The 18662-nt window shown below is 31.5% G+C and overlaps 1 protein-coding gene across 4 annotated transcripts; it reads left to right on the plus strand.

The window, feature by feature from the left end:
• Window positions 1–7109: 7109 nt before the first annotated feature.
• On the plus strand, window positions 7110–12482 carry LOC140881341 (uncharacterized). Of its 4 annotated transcripts, none has more exons than XM_073286571.1 (12): window positions 7110–7508; window positions 7716–7783; window positions 7870–7953; window positions 8113–8406; window positions 8977–9116; window positions 9478–9565; window positions 9822–10001; window positions 10653–10814; window positions 11117–11310; window positions 11450–11600; window positions 11895–11973; window positions 12190–12482. In XM_073286571.1, exons 1-12 carry the CDS (start codon window positions 7175–7177, stop codon window positions 12258–12260), a joined length of 1845 nt encoding a protein of 614 aa, XP_073142672.1. In that variant the 5' UTR covers window positions 7110–7174; the 3' UTR covers window positions 12261–12482. The 4 variants fall into 4 exon arrangements, with proteins under 4 accessions (XP_073142672.1, XP_073142673.1, XP_073142671.1 ...); XM_073286570.1 differs by having other exon boundaries at window positions 7111–7508; window positions 11808–11973; XM_073286573.1 differs by having other exon boundaries at window positions 7369–7508; window positions 7716–7775; window positions 11808–11973.
• Window positions 12483–18662: the final 6180 nt, after the last annotated feature.

An 18662-nucleotide genomic window follows, 5' to 3' on the forward strand; every position in this document is an offset into this window, starting at 1 on the left:
AAATTTTCGACATCATCAAAATTAATCCAGATGGAATTGAAAATACGACAAACGTGTTCATTCTTCCAGCTCTCTGTGCCCGTAATTTTTCTTTGTCACAAGCCTCTTGAGTCTTTATACCATATCTCATCACTGAGGTTAGCTCCTACGCTACCATTTTAGCGCAGCAGAAGAGCTCCGGGGGCGCCAAATCCTGCGTCATTTTGGCGCCCCATGGTTTGCACCAAATTTGGCGCAGGCCTTTGCTGCATTCATTTTATTTTTAATTTTTTAATTACCTTTTATTTGTGTTTTTTAAATATTTAAATATTAATTAAATATTTTTGGTATTATTTTAATAACTAAATATTAGGAAAAAAATTAATATATAATCATTTAATATAATCAATAAATAATTTATTATTAATTTAATTTAATTTAATTTAATTTAATTTTTAACATTTAAATAATTATTAAATAATTATTTTATAAATAATTTTATTTTATAATACAAATGTAAATAATTAAACTATAAATATAAATTGAATAAAATTAATTAATATATGTGAAATAAAAAGAATATTCCGAGAATATTTTTTTTGGTGTAAGATTTGGTGTAAATGAGTTGGAGATGGATGTTGTGTTTGGTGCATAAATTGCACTATTTTAGTGCAAAACTTGCACCAAAATGGTGTTTGTGGTTGAAGATGACCTGATTTAACTTTTATATAGTATTACATAAATGGGTGAGGCATTAAATTAAATGATGATGATTTAGCATTTGTTTAAGAATTTATAGCAGTATCCATTATATAAGTTTTCATATCGAATTAAAGGGGCATTTTATAATTCTCGTGATATTTGTTTTTTAAAAAAATGACAAAGGTTGCATTATGTTATTTTAACAAACTGTACTAATATCCTTTTCCAAAAATTTCCCCAAAATATCTTATGTAAACGGATCTTCGAGGAGTTATTTGCACCAAATATCTCTGTAAAATATTGAAAATACACATTTTTCCCCTGTAAAATTTTAATAGGCATCTTCAACCCTGACCTTTTATAAAATTTGCACACGTGTCCCTTCATATGAGCGATTGTTGCACACGCGTCCCTCATGCGACTAAGTCAATATTTTGATTTTTTTTGCACCAAATACTCGTGTCAGATATTAAAATTATATATTTGACCCATTGAGAGTATAATTTTTAAATCTATTCAACTCATAAGATTCAATTATAAAATATTTATCAAACATTTACATTTTATGAATTTTTATTTTAAATTTATTATTATTAATTAATTTGTTTATAAAAAATATTATTACTTTATCTTGATATCATTATTTTATTAAATCACTTTGTGTTTCCAATTTCTCCATTAAATATGCATTCATAAACAAAAATTTAATTACCTAAATGTACCAAAATATTGAACCAACATGATAAGTTCATGCATATTACTTTTTCAATTTAAGACTATATATATTTGAACCAAAATCTAAATTTTTCGAGAATGTGTATTGCACAATTTGCAGTAAATAATAAAAATAATAAAGTGGTTATATAATGATAAAATTTAATATTAAAATATATTTTTTTATAACTAATACTAAGATAAAATAAATAATATTTTTCATAGTTATTTAATTAAAAATATTATTTTATTCAATTAAATATAAAATTAATAGTAAATTTTATCATTATATAATCATTTTATTTTTTTCATTATTTATTGCAAATTGTGCAATGCATTTTTTCAAAAATTTAGATTTTGTTCAATACTATATAGTCTTAAATCGAAAAAGTAATATACTTGAACTTACCATTTTAATTAGTTTAATATTTTGATACTTTTACGTATTTAAATTCTTGTTTATAAATGCATATTTAATAGAAAAGTTGGAATCACGAAGTAAATTTAATAAATAGGTGAGACATTAAATTAAATTAAATGATAATGATTTAGCACTTGTTTAAGAATTTATAGCAGTATCCATTATATAAGTTTTCATTTCGAATTAAAGGGGCATTTTATAATTCTCATGATATTTGTTTTTTTTTTTTAAAATGACAAAGGTTGCATTATGTTATTTTAACAAACTGAACTACTATCATTTTCCAAAAATTTCCCGAAAAAATCTGTTGTAAACGGATCTTTGAGTCAGACACATTTAAAATATACTAGTAAAAGTCACGTGCATTGCACGTGAGAACAACTTTTTATTATCGATAAATGTTGTTAAATAAATGAGTTGAGATAAGAAGAGATAAACATGCAATTAGTTAATAATCTTCATGATATTTTAGTAAATATTAAATTCAATGTAGTATGATCTTTACAACATTTTTTATAAAATGAGTACGAATAATATTTGTTCAAATATTTTATATGTTACAAGTCTAATTGAATTTATAGACATTATTGCAAATAATGGTTGTAATAACAAATACTATAATTTTGTATAAATTAGACATTGAGAAAAATATATAATTTGATGTCATGACATATTTAATAAATAAAATTTAAGAAAAAAATATAATAAATAATACATAGTGTTGAAAAATTATTTTACCACTATTGATTTTGAAAAAATTATAATAATAAATATAATGCATTCTAAACTCTAAATTAAATTACAGCGTCTTTTCTTTCTTTACATAATAATTTTTCTTCTTTCACGATTTTTTCGTTTGTCATCCATTATTTATTCTTAAAAAAATTAATTTTCCATCATATTCGATAATAATTATTGTGATTTTTTCTCTATCAATTTTTTTATTTTTATATATTTATTCTTTGATTCTTTTGTTGGATCATGCTGAAATAATTCTTTGCAAGAGTATAAATAATTTCATTGTCTCCAATCTCCATTCTCGTGTTATTATCTTCTATTACTTGTAAGTCAATATCGTTAATAATCAATGTGTTATTGGACGTTTTTTCTATTTTTAATTTCATGCTAAGTTGTTCGAAATCTACTATTGCAATAATTTTTGTTGCTAAATTTTTGCTCGAATTTTGAATGATTTTGATTAAAAATGTTAACATTTTGTCTTGTATTTCAACCGTCTTATCCATTTTGAAAATAAATGTATATATTTTTTATTTTGTGTCTCTAAAATCTTGTAGTATATTGAAGTGATGTAATCCTATAAATAAAGAAGATTTTATTAATAATTTGTAAAAATATATAGGACCGATCGCTTGCTGCTTTATCAAAAGCTATAACTGACGGTAATAGTGCAACTCAAATCTTTTAAACCGCATAGCAGCCAAGCGTCATGGCTCGATTGTTTTACCCAACAAGTACAATTATTACATTCAACAATCTTCTTTGCACTCCTTGTAATCAATGTGAATCGAACTCATGACCTTAACTCTGATACCAATTGTAGGACCGATCGCTTTTCACTTTACCAAAAGCTTACAGTTTCAATGTTCATCACTTACAACATCGTTATTCTATAGCTATATATATTAACAGTTTAAAATAATACATTATCAATAACTTATGTTAGCCTATTGATATAATATTTAATATAGTTTTATTTTGGCACAATATTGATATTGATTCTAATGCAATTATTAACTCGAGTTTTCATCATTTGATTGATTAATATTGAGCAAGTATGACATGTTTGGTACCATGCATTTGTTTTATTTTCTTTCTTATGTATGTATGCTCTGAATCGATATGATTTATTATGTATTTAATAATAAGTGAGATATATTAATCAAATTAAATAAAATATTCATTTTGTAATGTTCTAATTTAATGTGTTAATTACTTGTTTTACAAGTATTGATTTATGTAATAATAATAATAATAACAATAATAATAATAATAATAATAATAATAATAATAATGCATTCTAAACCTTAATTTAAATTATTAATAAATATTTTTTACACTATATGTTGAATATTTATCTCTTTCACATTTTTTTTTCTATTTATCATGCATTATTTTTTCTCTATGAAAAAGTCAATATTCTTATTTTCTTTATATATTAATAGAAATTTATATAGTGGGTCTGACCAAACGCGAAGACCCACCCGGACCTATTTGTGAACACGTTTGGGCGAGTCTATATTCGTCTCTCCGGGGCAGGTTTAATACAAGGCTAAGTTTAGACCTGGTCCATTATCATCCTTTTATTGAAGTGTTGTCGTTCTTTAAATAAAATATATTTTATAATAATTAGTAATATATATACTATTTAAAAAAAAACTATTACATGTTTAGTTATGGAATCAATATAATATTTAACATTGCAACTAATAAAAAAAATTTGCAATATTTTCGAACAATATAACCCCCGAGTTTCAATATTTTTATCATTTATGGTCATCATTATTTTATATCTACATTAACAGTTTAGAATAAGACATTATCAATAACTTATGTAAGTTTATAAATATAGTATTTAATGTAGTTTTGTCTTGTCACAATGTCGATATTGAAACATATACAATTATTACAGTTAGTATTTTCTATTGTTTTCTTGATTAATCTTAAGCAATTATGGTTTGTTTCGTATCTTGAATTCGTCTTATTTTCTAACTCGTGTATGTATGCTTTAATCAAACAATATTATTTATTCTGTATTTGTTAATAAGTGAGATAAGTTAATTAAATTAAATATTTTTTTTGTAATTTCTTATCTTTAGTGTTGATTATTTATTTTGTGACTATTGATTTATGGAAAAAAAATGTAATATAGATAATGCATTCTAAACATTAATTTAAATTATTGCGCAATTATGTTTTCTTTTATATTTTGATTTTTTCTCCCTCAGTTTTTTTTTCCATTTACCATCCGTTTTTTTATTTCTCTGTGAAAGAATCAATTGTTAACTCGAGTTCCCATCATTTGGTTGATTAATATTGAGCAAGTATGATATGTTTGGTACCATGCATTTGTTTTATTTTCTTTCTTATGTATGTATGCTCTGAATCGATATGATTTATTATGTATTTGCTAATAAGTGAGATATTTTAATCAAATTAAATAAAATATTTATTTTGTAATGTTCTAATTTATGTGTTAATTACTATTTTTACGAGTATTGATTTATGTAATAATAATAATAATAATAATAATAATAATAATAATAATAATAATAATAATAATAAGAACAACAACATATATAATGTATTCTAAACCTTAATTTAAATTATTAATAAATTTTTTCCTCTATATGTTGAATTTTTTTTATCTATTTCACGATTTTTTTTCATGTATCATGCATTATTTTTTCTCTATGAAAAAATCAATATTCTTATCATATTTATTAATAGCAATTTATATGGTGGGTCTGGCCAAACGCGAAGACCCACGCGGACCTGTTTGTGAACACGTTTGGGCGAGTCTAAACTTGTCTCTCTTTCGCAGGTTTAATACAAGGCTAAGTTTAGAAACGATCAATTTTCATCCATTTATTGAAGTGTTGTCGTTCTTTACAATATTTTCGAACAATGTAACCCCCGAGTTTCAATAATTTTTTCATTTATGGTAATCATTATTTTATATCTACATTAACACTTTAGAATAAGACATTATCAATAACTCATATAAGATTATAAATATAGTATTTAATTTAGTTTTACCTTGTCACAATATTGATATTGAAACCTATGCAATCATTACAGCTAGTGTTTTCTATTTTTTTTATTCTTGTGCAATTATGGTCTGTTTTTTTTCATGAATTCGTCTTATTTTCTAACTCATGTATGTATGTTTTCAAGCAATATTTCTGATCGGCTGGACCGGTTTTCCGATTTTTGAGGTCGGACCAGACCGGTCCGGCGACCGGTTCCCGGTCGAACCGGCCGATCCGGTCCGGTTCCAAAAACACTGTTTGTGACTATTGATTTATGGAAAACAAATGTAATATAGATATTGCATTCCAAACCTTAATTTAAATTATTGCGCAATTATTTTTTCCTTTTATATTTTGAAATTTTCTCTCACTTTTTTTTCCATTTACCATCCGTTTTTTATTTCTCTATTAAAGAATCAATATACACATATCATCTTAATAGAATTTTTGTGATGATGTCTTTTTCTATCAATCATTTACATTTTACTATCGTTATTATTTTATTTTTTCGTTGGACATACTTTTTTTATTACTAAAAATTTTTAGTTACAAGAGTAACAATAATTTCATCGTTCCCAACTACATTCTGATATATATCGTCTTCTATTACTTGTATGTCAATATCGTTAATGATTGATGTAATTGTTGGACATCCTCTTTTCTTTTTAATTTATTGTTTTTCAAAATTTAATTATCTCATTTTGCTTATAATGTTTTCGTTGCCGAAATTTTTGATTGAATTTTCAATGTCATTAGTTAAAAACGTTTACATTTCATCTTTTATTTCAACCGTTTTTTCTATTTTGAGAGTAAATGCATATTCTTATTTATTTTGGTGTATTTAATATTCATTCATTAATTGTAAGACTATCTCATAATTTTTTAATGGTTTTAGCTTTTATGAGGAGGAAAATTAGTTAACTTTTTTTAATTTCAACTTTTGTATATATGATATGTGTGTGTTGGTGTATTTTTTATTTATTATTTTAGATTAAAACATGACTCTACTTGAATTGATTTATTTCAACATGAGTGTGTAATTTAATTAACATATGTATATATCTATATCTATATCTATATCTATATCTATATCTATATCTCTATTTAAAAGTGTGAATAAAATGTTAAAGTTTTACAATTGTGAAATAACAACTTTGCCCTTTTATTTACACTATAAGCAAAACCATATAAAAATTGTAAAACTTTTTACAATTGTGAAATAACAATTTTGCCCTTTTATTTACACTATAAACAAAACCATATAAAAATTGTAAAACTTTGACCTTTTATTCACACTTTTAAATAGGTATAGATATAGATTTTTCATATCAAAAAATAATTTTTATCGTAATTTTAATACATTACAAGAAGTTGACCCCAAAAAAAAAATTAAATTACTTATATAAAAATAATAATTTTTATCGTAAATATGCACTTGTGTTTTAAAATGTGCCAAAATTTAATAAATTTTTTTAATAAAAGTTCTCCAACATGTGTGATTAGAGATGCATATCTTTTGGGTTGTTTATTGTTGCAACGGGATAACCTTGTGAATTTCTACTCGCCGGTGCTGACAGAGTGCAAAAGAATGGCGAAAGTATGCACATTTGGTCCTCTCTGTAAAAATCTTCCTTTCCTCTCCACGCTACCCAAATATTCTTCTTCTTCTTCTTCTTCTTCTCCCCAAATTTGCTTCTCTCCTTCCACCCACTTCCCCCACTTCAATCTTCGGAAGTCCTTTCTTCCTCCGCGGCCAGCCACCGAAGAAAACGATGATTTCTTGTCGATGGATGAAAACGAATTTGATGAAGAAGAATGGTCGGAGGAGGAAGAGGAGCCGTTTGATGTTCAGGAATTGGAGAGCCAAGCCAAGCTAGTAGTGAGGGAATACTCGGACTCGTTGTCTCGGGAGCTAAAAATCGGTTAGTTCTTGACAGTTTTGTTATTTCTGTTATCATTACACTGTAACGGGATGCTATAGTACTCTTGAAATAGCGGAAATGATGGTCGCCGGTCATTGATGTTTCCTGCAATCTTGAATTGTTTTCTTTCAATTTTTTTTATCTCGCTCAAGAATTGAGGATATGTTATATGTAGCTTTGAATTTCACTTATACTTGATGCTTTCAGAAGATGAAATTTCCGGTCGAAAGGAAAGTCGGGGACGTAGGAAGAAGGTCCAAAGTACCCGTAAGAATGTCCGTTGTTTTTAGGCCCTTGAATATGAAAAGAGAGTTTCTTCCATCAGAAAGCTTCACATTTTCTTGGAACTTATAATTTGCAGATTCCGGACCATCTTCTTCCAAGAGTTGCAATTGTTGGGAGGCCCAATGTTGGTAAATCAGCTCTGTTCAATCGTCTTGTTGGGGTACGTGTTATTAATCCTGGATACCGTTTATTTTGCCCCTTATACTTAAAAATGAGATAGAAGGAAATTAATTTGACAATTCAAGTTTTATAATTATATTATTTCTTGTGTGTGATTTTTTTTTTATTTTCTTCGTTTAATATAGTGCCATGTTTTCAGGGGAACAGGGCCATAGTGGTTGATGAACCTGGTGTTACAAGGGATCGTTTGTACGGTCGATCGTACTGGGGTGACTATGAATTTATGGTTGTGGATACTGGAGGTGTGCTCACAGTTTCAAAGGCTCAGGCAGACGTGATGGAAGAATTAGCTATTTCAACAACTATTGGAATGGAGGGGATTTCACTTGCCTGCAGGGAGGCTGCGGTTGCCAGGATGCCGTCAATGATTGAGAGGCAAGCCACCATAGCTGTGGAAGAATCATCTGTCATCATATTTCTTGTTGATGGTCAGGTATAGTATACCTTCATGGAGATTTTTGAGGAGGTGTTCCAATTTATTAATAGTTGTTAATTAATTCATTGTTTAATTGTCATGTCTCTTTTCCCCATAACATGTATTAGAAATTACTTAACAAACAGTGAAGAAAGAAGAACTCCGATTTGGATTATCTGATAAGAGTAGTGTAGGTAACTGAATAAACAATATAGCTCGCCAGCAAAATAGTTGAGTAGTATGCGAAATGATGTTGGGGAAAAAGAAATTTAAGAAAAACACAAGGGTTTTTTCTTTATTGAAATTGAGACAAGTTTCCCTGTCTTATATCAATGGGGTGTGGATTGGCTGCTATGGATATCTGACAGTTAAGCTGGACTGATAAGCTTAAGTGAATGTTCTTTGCGTTTTTACTATTATTTTAAACATTAAAAATATTTGAGAAGATAATGGAGAGAAAAGAGTCATATTTCTATCGCATATTGAATGGAAATCTTTTTTTTATTATTATTATTGGTAAATTGGCGTTGTAATGTGCAACTCTTTACATCATGGACTGTCGTGTAAGTTGTAACCAACCCTTAACAGGCAGGTCTAACTGCAGCGGATGTGGAAATAGGAGATTGGTTGCGTAAGAACTATTCGCACAAATATATTATCCTTGCTGTCAACAAATGTGAATCTCCTCGCAAAGGAGCAATACAAACGTCAGAATTCTGGTCTTTGGGGTGAGCTAGACCCCTTATACAAAGTAAATGTGACTCATTAAGTTTCTTTTCCACATTAGTTAAGTGCTTCTTGTCCAGTATTTGTCTGACGTCCATCTCCTTATAGGAGAAGTGCCAGCGTTGACTGGAGTATACTTTACTGACAATTTTCTAAAAGGCAGAGTAATTGACTGAAAACATATTTCATCTCGTTTAAACATATTTGCTCGAATAAATTTCGAATTCGGAACGCAAATTCTCATCCTTGCATCTTATGGTTTAATATATGATTTGATTAAATCAAGTAACCTATGAATTTGGACTTTACATTGTTTCATTGCGTTTGGCATTGGCTGTGTGTTCTCATCTCTTGATATATTAGGTTTTCACCTCTTCCTGTATCTGCTATATCCGGTAGTGGAACTGGGGAGCTTCTTGACCTCGTTTGCTCTCACTTGACAAAGTCTGAGGTAAATTTTCCTGTCATTATGCACAATCATGCTTTTATGTGTAACTTGGTGTACTATAATGCTCTTTTTGAGAATTTAAATTCTTCCTGATTTCTCATGCTTTTGTATACAAACAATGGGATTTGTCACACAAAATTTTCTGAAGAACAAACTATCCCAATTTTTGCTATCAATTCGCTGTTTTTACTGTTTTTTAGAAGCTCTCTAATATAGCTTGTAGCTGGCAACTGAATTATTTTATTGATGTTTCTTGCAGGAGTCGGAGAGTATTGACATTGAAGATTATGTTCCTGCAATTTCAATTGTTGGCAGGCCAAATGTTGGCAAGAGTAGTATTTTGAATGCTTTGGTTGGAGAGGATAGGACTATTGTCAGTCCTGTTAGTGGGACTACCCGTGATGCCATAGATACTGAATATGTTGCGCCGGATGGAAGGGTCAGTTAGTTACAGCTTTCAATATTTTCTAGTGAGGAGGGTTGTCCTTGTCAGTATAAGGAAGACCTAGGAACTCTTTCCAACCGATGATGTTTGGATAAACTTATTTTAAACAACTTAAAGATGTTGATATGTTTGACATTATGAGATCTTTTTATTGTTTAATCAAAAATGATACGATACTATGAAGGTAATATAAATAGTTATACATACGAAAATAATTTTAGAATGAATCTATATTAAAAAATAAAACTATTTTATATTTTAATTTAGGAATTGATGTTATTTGGAAAATGTTTTTAAAATAATATTGAATATTTAATTGGTGGAGAACATGGTTGAGATTTATGAAAAAATGCAGTTATATTTTGGAGAAGTAAAAATGTGAAAATAAGATCTTTTTTGAAAAAGTTCGGTCACCCTTACTTTTTTAAAAATAGCTTATAACCTATCAAACATCTTATTTTGACAGCTTATTAGTTGTTTGGAAATTTTTTTACCAAATCTTATCTTCGGTACTGGCTTAGGTGTCATCCCATGGTGCGACTTAGGTGAATGGTTAGATTAGCATGTTCCTATATTTCTCCATTGAAATGTGCTTCTCGTGCAAGGTGTGAAATGGTTAGCTGATATGAGTGATTTGTTTTGAAGAAATTTCATCTCATAGATACTGCTGGTATCAGAAGGAGAGCAGTTGTTGCTTCATCAGGTAGCACCACTGAGGCTTTATCTGTAAATCGAGCATTTCGTGCCATTCGTCGCTCTGACGTGGTGGCCCTTGTCATTGAAGCCATGGCCTGCATAACAGAACAGGTACTTCAGACAGATTTCCCTATTTTCTTGATATTTAGCGAATAGTTTTTCCTACCGAAAAAGAGAAAATCAGGCATAGAGTAAGTAGTTTTTACTGTATATAGTTAATTGGCGCGCCATATAAATAACACCAATTAATTTTGACATGCGAAATTCGATCTTTTTCAGACTTGTATGTCTTAATAGTCGTGTGCACAATTATATTTGCTTGTGCGCGTAGTTATGTATTTGTATCATCATTTGAATTTTTAGGCTTCTGGATTGGCAAACTTCATTTTTTTTTTGTTTTTTTAACTTTTAAGGATTCCAAGATTGCTGAACAAATAGATAAAGAAGGAAAGGGTTGCCTAATTGTTGTGAACAAATGGGACACCATTCCTGATAAGAATCAGCAAACTACACTACACTATGAAGATGATGTCAGGGAGAAGCTCCGCATTCTTAAATGGGCACCTATTGTATACTCAACAGCAATACAAGGGCATAGTGTTGACAAGTATGGATTTATCATGCTCATTCTCTTTTAGTCTTTTATTTGATGTTAGGATTCTTCATGAACGTACGCAGATTTTTATGCAGGTTAGAATATATTTTGCTCTGGCTTAATCTTGTCTAACGTGGTTTTCTTACTCTAGAATCATTGTGGCTGCCAGCATGGTTGAGAAAGAGAGATCTAGGAGGTTGACCACAGCAATATTAAATCAAGTGGTACGAGAAGCAGTTGCATTTAAGTCACCTCCAAGAACACGAGGAGGAAAAAGAGGGCGTGTTTATTATTGTACCCAGGTACTTATTAATCGTAAAATCTTAGATTGTTGAAGGACTCATAGTGGCATGGCCGTTGATAGACATTAAGATACATAATTTCACACTTCTCTCTGGAATTTTTTGGCTGTTCCTTGCTAATGCTTCTTGATTTTCTGCTCTATTTACGCTAATTGTTTGTGGAACAATGCGGATTTGTTATATACTTGACAAAATAGATTTTCACAGGCAGCTATTAGGCCACCTACTTTCGTCTTCTTTGTAAATGATGCAAAGCTTTTCTCTGAAACATATCGTCGGTACATGGAGAAGCAGTTGAGATCAAGCGCAGGTTTTGCAGGCACACCAATTCGGCTTCTGTGGCGTAGCAGAAGAAAATCCGAGAAAAGTGAAGGTGAGTTGAAAGAAATGGATTGAGACTCACCAGGCTGTTTTCCTTTCTTACGGCACTGGGTTTCAATAATATTTCTCACCACACTGTCGTTTATATTCTGCATTTCTTGATTCTATGGTCCCTCTGTGGCGACCTATTTTGTACATTTTTACATCATGGCATATGGTTAGACTTTGAATTATCAGCGGATTCACGTTTAGCGTTGTTTACCTCCAGGAGAGGACGCTGGCGCGAGGACACAATGGAATCTATCAAAAGCTGACAGAAAGTTGGCAATAGCAACATGATTTCCATGGCGATCTCTGAATATGAGGTGTTCCACGGATCCAAATTTTTGGTGGAGTTGGAGAAGTGAATTCCTTCTGACTGAATTGGAAGAAGTGTGTGGTGGCTAGTGTCTATATGAGATACAGAGCAAATATGTATTTGTTAAATGCAATTTAACTTATAAAACCACGTTAGGTGGAAAGAAAATGTTCACCAGTTTAAAAAGTTTGTTTAAGTGACGTTCAGGCTTAAATTTTAATACTATTAATTAAACTTGATTAAACAATCGTTTTGTTTTTTATTCAGAAGATTTTATTTACTTTTCTGAACGAAAATACTTTTATATTTATGGCAGTTTTATTATTTTGTGTAGTATTTTTTACTTAAAATAATTAAAATTATAATAAAAATTGAAAACATTTTTCACATTTTTTAAAATCTTGGTCAACATCATGGTGATTTTTAATTTTTTTTTTTTAAAAAAAACAACAAATACTTTAGGTAAAACTAGGGGTTAATTGGGAAAAAATCACTCTGTCAATATTTTGATTAGAGATCAGTCTCCATAAGTTATTTTTTGGGTCCGTCGACCCTACAGAGTATTACCCCCTCTGTATTTGGATGGTCCGGATTGGCCAATTTCCATTCGGGACCCACAATTTTCATGTGGGGCCCGAATAAAAATTGGTCAATGGCCAATCCGGGCCATCCATTTGCAGAGGGGTAATACCCTCTCTGCAGGGTCGAATGACCCTTATTTTTTTTTTTCTGCATTCCCTGACACCAACTTATATTTTGTTTTGGGGAGAGTTTGAAAAATGACCTTGGTCAACCAAATTTTTTGATTTATGACATTCTTTCAAAAAAACTTTGCAAAATAACCTTCAAATACAAAGAAAATGCAAAAAACAAAACAAAGGAAAAAATTGAGAAGGTTATATTTTCAAATCATGGTCAAACGGAGGTTATTTAGTTAAATAAATCCATTTTGTTTCAACTCCCTACACGCTGCTATCTTACTATTGTACCCTTGAATGCTTAACAATTTCCTTCTCTACCCACTTCATTCGCTCATCGGTCACCACACATTATTTCTTCCGGTATTTTTTCCTTTGTTTTGCTTTTTGCATTTTCTTTGTATTTGAAGGTTATTTTGCAAAGTTTTTTTGAAAGAAGGTCATAAATCAAAAAATTTGGTTGACCAAGGTCATTTTTCAAACTCTCCCATATTTTTTTCATTGATAATCCAACAAAAGTTGACCGTAGAAGAATTTAAAAATATGAATTTATGATTCAATAATTATTATAGACAAGGTATTTACATATTTGATTTTTTTTGAAATCAGTAAACACCATATGAATTAAAAAGGAATAAAACCATGAAGCTTATGAGTAATAAAATTTTTCGGCCCCGATTAAAATTTCAAAGAATGCTTGGCTTGTGAAGTAGCCCGACTTCTACTTGAGCTAACCTATTGCTTAAGCATGATTAAGGGATGCTAATTTGAACTTAAAGAATTGATAATCGAATTCAGAACGATTAAAAATGATTTCTAAGATTTCGAATAATTGGGAGAGATCGGACATTCCGAAGGAGGATCGAAAGTTTCGATCATGTTCGGAAGCTAGAATGGCTGATCGGAAGCTACGAACAGTTCGAACGTTCTGAACGTGAGATCGGTAGTTCCGATCGTGTGACAGTCAGACAGGGCATGAGCTTTGATTTACTGATTGGACAAGACGTAGTTCGGAAGCTCCGAACTAGGATCGGTAGTTTCGAAAGATTGTCGGCAGCCGAGTAGTAAAATCGGAGACACATGATTTCTGGATAGGTTTCTGGTACCCTTCATTTGCATTAGCATTCATAGTACTTGTATACTCATGCTTTCGTACTGAGCTTGTTATGCTCACGTCCTCGGTTTTGTTCTGAACACCTCATTCCATGGAGCAGGACTCAGGTTGGACGGACCAGGTGGTAGCAGCCGTTGAGCTGCAGCAGGGTGGATTTGTACTGTACCAGGTTTCTATATTTGAGATATTAATACTGTTATTTCGATGGGGTTGTATAACAGGATTATTTGGATTTGGATACCGATTGTATTCTGCTGGTGGTTTTAGTTGTTTTAATTTAAATTAAAGTTTCCGCTGGATTTCTGATTTACCGCTTTTAAGTTGATTTGCATGCTTTAAGCTTTGATTAATTAGTGATTTCGGGTTGGGTCACTACATTTATTGGTATCAGAGCATGCATTGAATTTGGGACATAGGTAAACAGTTTTGAGGATTGATTTTGTTGCTCTTATCAGATGGTTGGATGTGGGGATGAGAGTCACGGGAGTGTCGGGGGTCGTTGGGGTGACGACGAAGATAGGGAGCAACGTCGGAGGCATCATCGTCCTAGTGAGTACAGGCCCAAATTCTACATCCGCAGATTTGTGTAAATGACACCTAAGCCATTAGAGGGCGGCAAAAACCTAGAAGTCGCAGAGAATTGGTTGGAAGGGATGGAGAACTGCTTTGAGGTGTACTGTTGCACTGAAGAGCAGAAGATGCAGGCTATCAAATTTCTTCTGACAGGGAGTGCTCGAAAGTGATGGAAGTCTACCTCCATGCTTATCATGGCAGAGCGGGGCTCAACTACTTGGGAGGAGTTCTGTGCAGCGTTCCGAGAGCTATACTTTCCTGTGGCACTCAGACAAACTAAGACGAACGAACTAATGAACTTGAAGCAAGGTAATATGATGATTGACGAGTACCAGCAGAAGTTTTTTGAGTTGTTACCGTATTGCCCGTATGTTGCCAACAGCTCAGAGGCCAAATATGATCTGTTCTTACAAGGCCTTAACCCAGATATCTATTCTCAGGTGTCTGTTAGCGACGAACTGCCGTTGTATGAGGCTTTGGTAAACCGTTTCCGTCAAGCCGAGAACGCTATCAAGAGGAACAAAAACTTCTCTTCTTCTTCTTTTAGACCATTAAACTCTTTGGGGCCAAGGGCCCATTCTTTCAAGAAATCTGGTACATCTACTTCTTCGGGATAGGATCAGGATCTGGAGAAGGTGTGTTTCACTATGGTAAGAAGAAAGGACAATGCGAGAAGTGTGGGGGCCGTCACCCAACATATAGATGTCGTGGAGCCAGTGGTTCTTGCTTCCGATGTGGCCAGATGGGTCACATGAAGAGGGATTGTTCACATGTGGGTATCCCCTCGTGTAAACACGTAACCCGTTTGGGGTTTGACTTTATGTGGATCTGAAAAATAGCCTGCATCTTTATATCTTATTAAAGAGAAATTTGATTTTTTTTCCGAATAAAATAATCCTACGTCAGTTGTTTTGCGAAGGTAACGAAATATGTGTTATACACCATTCCAATGTCTTCGGGTTGGAGAAGAGCTATATCTTGCTAGAAGGTTGACAAAAAATGTTATATCTGGTCAAGTACAATTTGCAAGATATGACAATGCACCAATTGTACTAAGATATGGTACTTCAGGATCAATGATATTTTCTTCATCTTCAAGTGGACGAAAAATATCTTTATTAGTGTCAAGTGATCGAATGACCATTGGTGATGCTAATGAATGTGATTTGTCCATGTAAAAGCGTTTTAATATTTTCTCTGTGTATGAGGATTGATGAACAAATATTCTTTCTAATAAATGTTCAATTTGCAATCCAAGACAAAACTTTGATTTCCCAAATCTTTCATCTCAAATTCACTTTTTAAATACTTGGCAGTTTTTTTGAGCTCTTCGGGAGTTCCTATAAGATTTAGATCATCGACATATACTGACACGATTGCAAAACTCTCATTTGTCTTTTTTTTGTAAAAACACATGGGCAAATAACAATATTTCTGAAACCTTCTTGTTTTAAATACTTACTAAGGCGATTGTATCACATGCGTTCGGATTTTTTTAATTCATATAACGATTTTTGCAATTTTATTGAGATCATGTTCTTGGGAGTTGTATCACTTGCTTCCGATGGTTTAAACCCTTTAGGGATTTTCATGTATATGTCGTTTTCAAGTGAATCATATAAATATGCAGTGACCACATCCATAAGTTGCATTTCCAAATTTTATGATACAACCAAACTAATCAAGAATCGAGAAGTTGTGGTATCCATCACAGGTGAGTACGTTTTCTCATAGTCGATTTCAGGTCTTTGAGAGAAACCTTGGGCTACAATTTTGGCTTTGTATCTTACAATTTCACCATTTTCATTTCGTTTTCGTACAAACACCCATATGTATCCTACAGGGACTGCATTTTTAGGTGTTTGAACTACAAGTCCAAAAATTTCACGTTTTTTTAGAGAATCTAATTCAGCTTGTATAGCTTTCTTCCATTTTGGCCAATCATTTCTTTGTTGACAATCTTTAACGGATTGTGGTTCGGGATCATCAATACCTTGTATAATATCAAGAGCCATGTTAAGTGTGAAAACATTATCGATGTTCGTATTTCTTCTATCTCATATTTTACGAGATATCGATTAATTTGTTGAAGTCTCGATATTTTCATGTGGTTGTGGTTCTTCGTGAATCACGTTATCTACATCTGTTTCATTTGTTTCTCTTGTTGTATGATGTAAGGTTTATTCTTCTGGAGTTCTCAATTGTTGTTTTTCTTGTACCTTTCTTTTTCTAGGTACTTTATCCTTCGAACCAATCGGTCGACCACGCTTGTGGCGTATTTTAAATTCATTTGCGGGTAAATTATTATATGGTCCTACATGGACATCGATCTTCACTAGGGTATTATCTACTTGTATGTGTGACTTTGTTACATTTTTGTATTAACAAAATCATTGAACAATTGATTTGCAATTCTTTGCAAGTGGATGATTCTTTCAACTTCTTGCTCACATTGATTGTTTCTTGGATCGTAATGAGATAATATTTTCTCATTCCAACAAATGTTTCGTTGTTCTTTAGGATACAATTTTGCTCCACCCAGTGTTGGAAAATATGTTTCATCAAAATGGCAATCTGTAAATCTTGTAGTAAAAAATCTCCTATTAAGGGTTCCAAATATCTAATGATAGACGGTGACTCATATCCCACATAAATTCCAAGTCTACGTTGGGGACCCATTTTGGTTCGTTGTGTAGGCGGAATAGGTACTTGTACCGCACTACCAAATACTCTAATGTGAGAAACTTCAGGTTCTCGACCATATGCAAGTTGCAACGGTGAATATTGGTGGTAATTAGTTAGTCTTACACGAATCAATGATGCAGCGTGTATGATAGCATGACCCCAGGCTGAATATGGTAGTTTTGTTTTAATGATTCTAGCAATTAATTGCAATCTTTAATAAATGATTCTTCAAGATCATTTTGTGTATGAACATGGGCAACTGAATGCTCAACTGAAGTCCCGATTGACATACAAAAGTCATAAAATGCTTGTGATTTGAATTCAGCAGTATTATCAAGGCGAATTGTCTTAATTGAGTGGTCAGTTAATTGAGCTCGTAATTTAATAATTTGCCCAAGTAGCCTAGCAAAAGCTATATTTCGAGTTGCAAGCAAACTAACATGTGATCACCTAGCTGATGCATCAATCAATACCATAAAGTATCGAAATGGTCCACATGATAGGTGTATAGGCCCACAAATATCGCAATGAATTCTTTCCAAGAATGTTGGAATTTCAACATCAACCTTTGTTGGGTAAAATCTTATAATTAGTTTACCTTGTGAACAATCCACACATGAAAAATCACCATTTAAAAGAATCATTTGGTTCTTTAAGGGATGTCCACATGAATTATCTATTATCCTTCGCATCATTGAACTCTCAGGGTGACCAATTCGATCGTGCCATAATATAAAGCTTTTCTTGTAACAAACTTTTTGTTTGTGATTGTATTTACCTCAATTGTCTTTATTATTGTGCAATACATCCCAGAGAAGAGTGCGTGTAATCTTTATTTTATTTGCTTCTGGCCACATATCATTGATGTAATTTCAACATTGTTTACATTCAATGTTTCAATATGATATTCATTTTTACGGATATCTTTAAAGTTAAGCAAATTTCTACTGGATTTCCTAGCATAGAGTGCATTTTTCAATATATAGGCTTATCTCATTTGACAGAATGATTTTTGCCTTTCCATGACCTTCAATATTTTTTTATGCACACGATATTGTTATAAAATTATTTTCAGCTAACTTTAATTCCAAAAAATACATTTTACTTTGAAGGATGTTGAGTGTTGTACCACTATCAACTAGACAGATGTCTTGATATTCCCCCATTAATCTAAAAAAAATGCATAATAGATTAAGTTACAACTCCAATATTCATAAAAAAAAAAGGAAACTATATTAAATAAGGTTTTTAAATTAGTAACCACTATTACAACTGAAAATAAAATTGAACTACGGAAAACTAAATCCAAAAGA

Source organism: Henckelia pumila, chromosome 2 (assembly GCF_033568475.1).
Source record: "Henckelia pumila isolate YLH828 chromosome 2, ASM3356847v2, whole genome shotgun sequence".
In the NCBI taxonomy this organism is placed as follows: domain Eukaryota; kingdom Viridiplantae; phylum Streptophyta; class Magnoliopsida; order Lamiales; family Gesneriaceae; genus Henckelia; species Henckelia pumila.

Coding starts and splice junctions, on each gene's coding strand:
- LOC140881341 (XM_073286570.1), top strand. CDS start 7,175: ATGGCGAAAGTATGCACATTTGGTCCTCTCTGTAAAAATCTTCCTTTC. Junction 8,407..8,976: donor TATTTCTTGTTGATGGTCAG/GTATAGTATACC, acceptor AACCCTTAACAG/GCAGGTCTAACTGCAGCGGA. Junction 11,974..12,189: donor AAAATCCGAGAAAAGTGAAG/GTGAGTTGAAAG, acceptor GTTTACCTCCAG/GAGAGGACGCTGGCGCGAGG.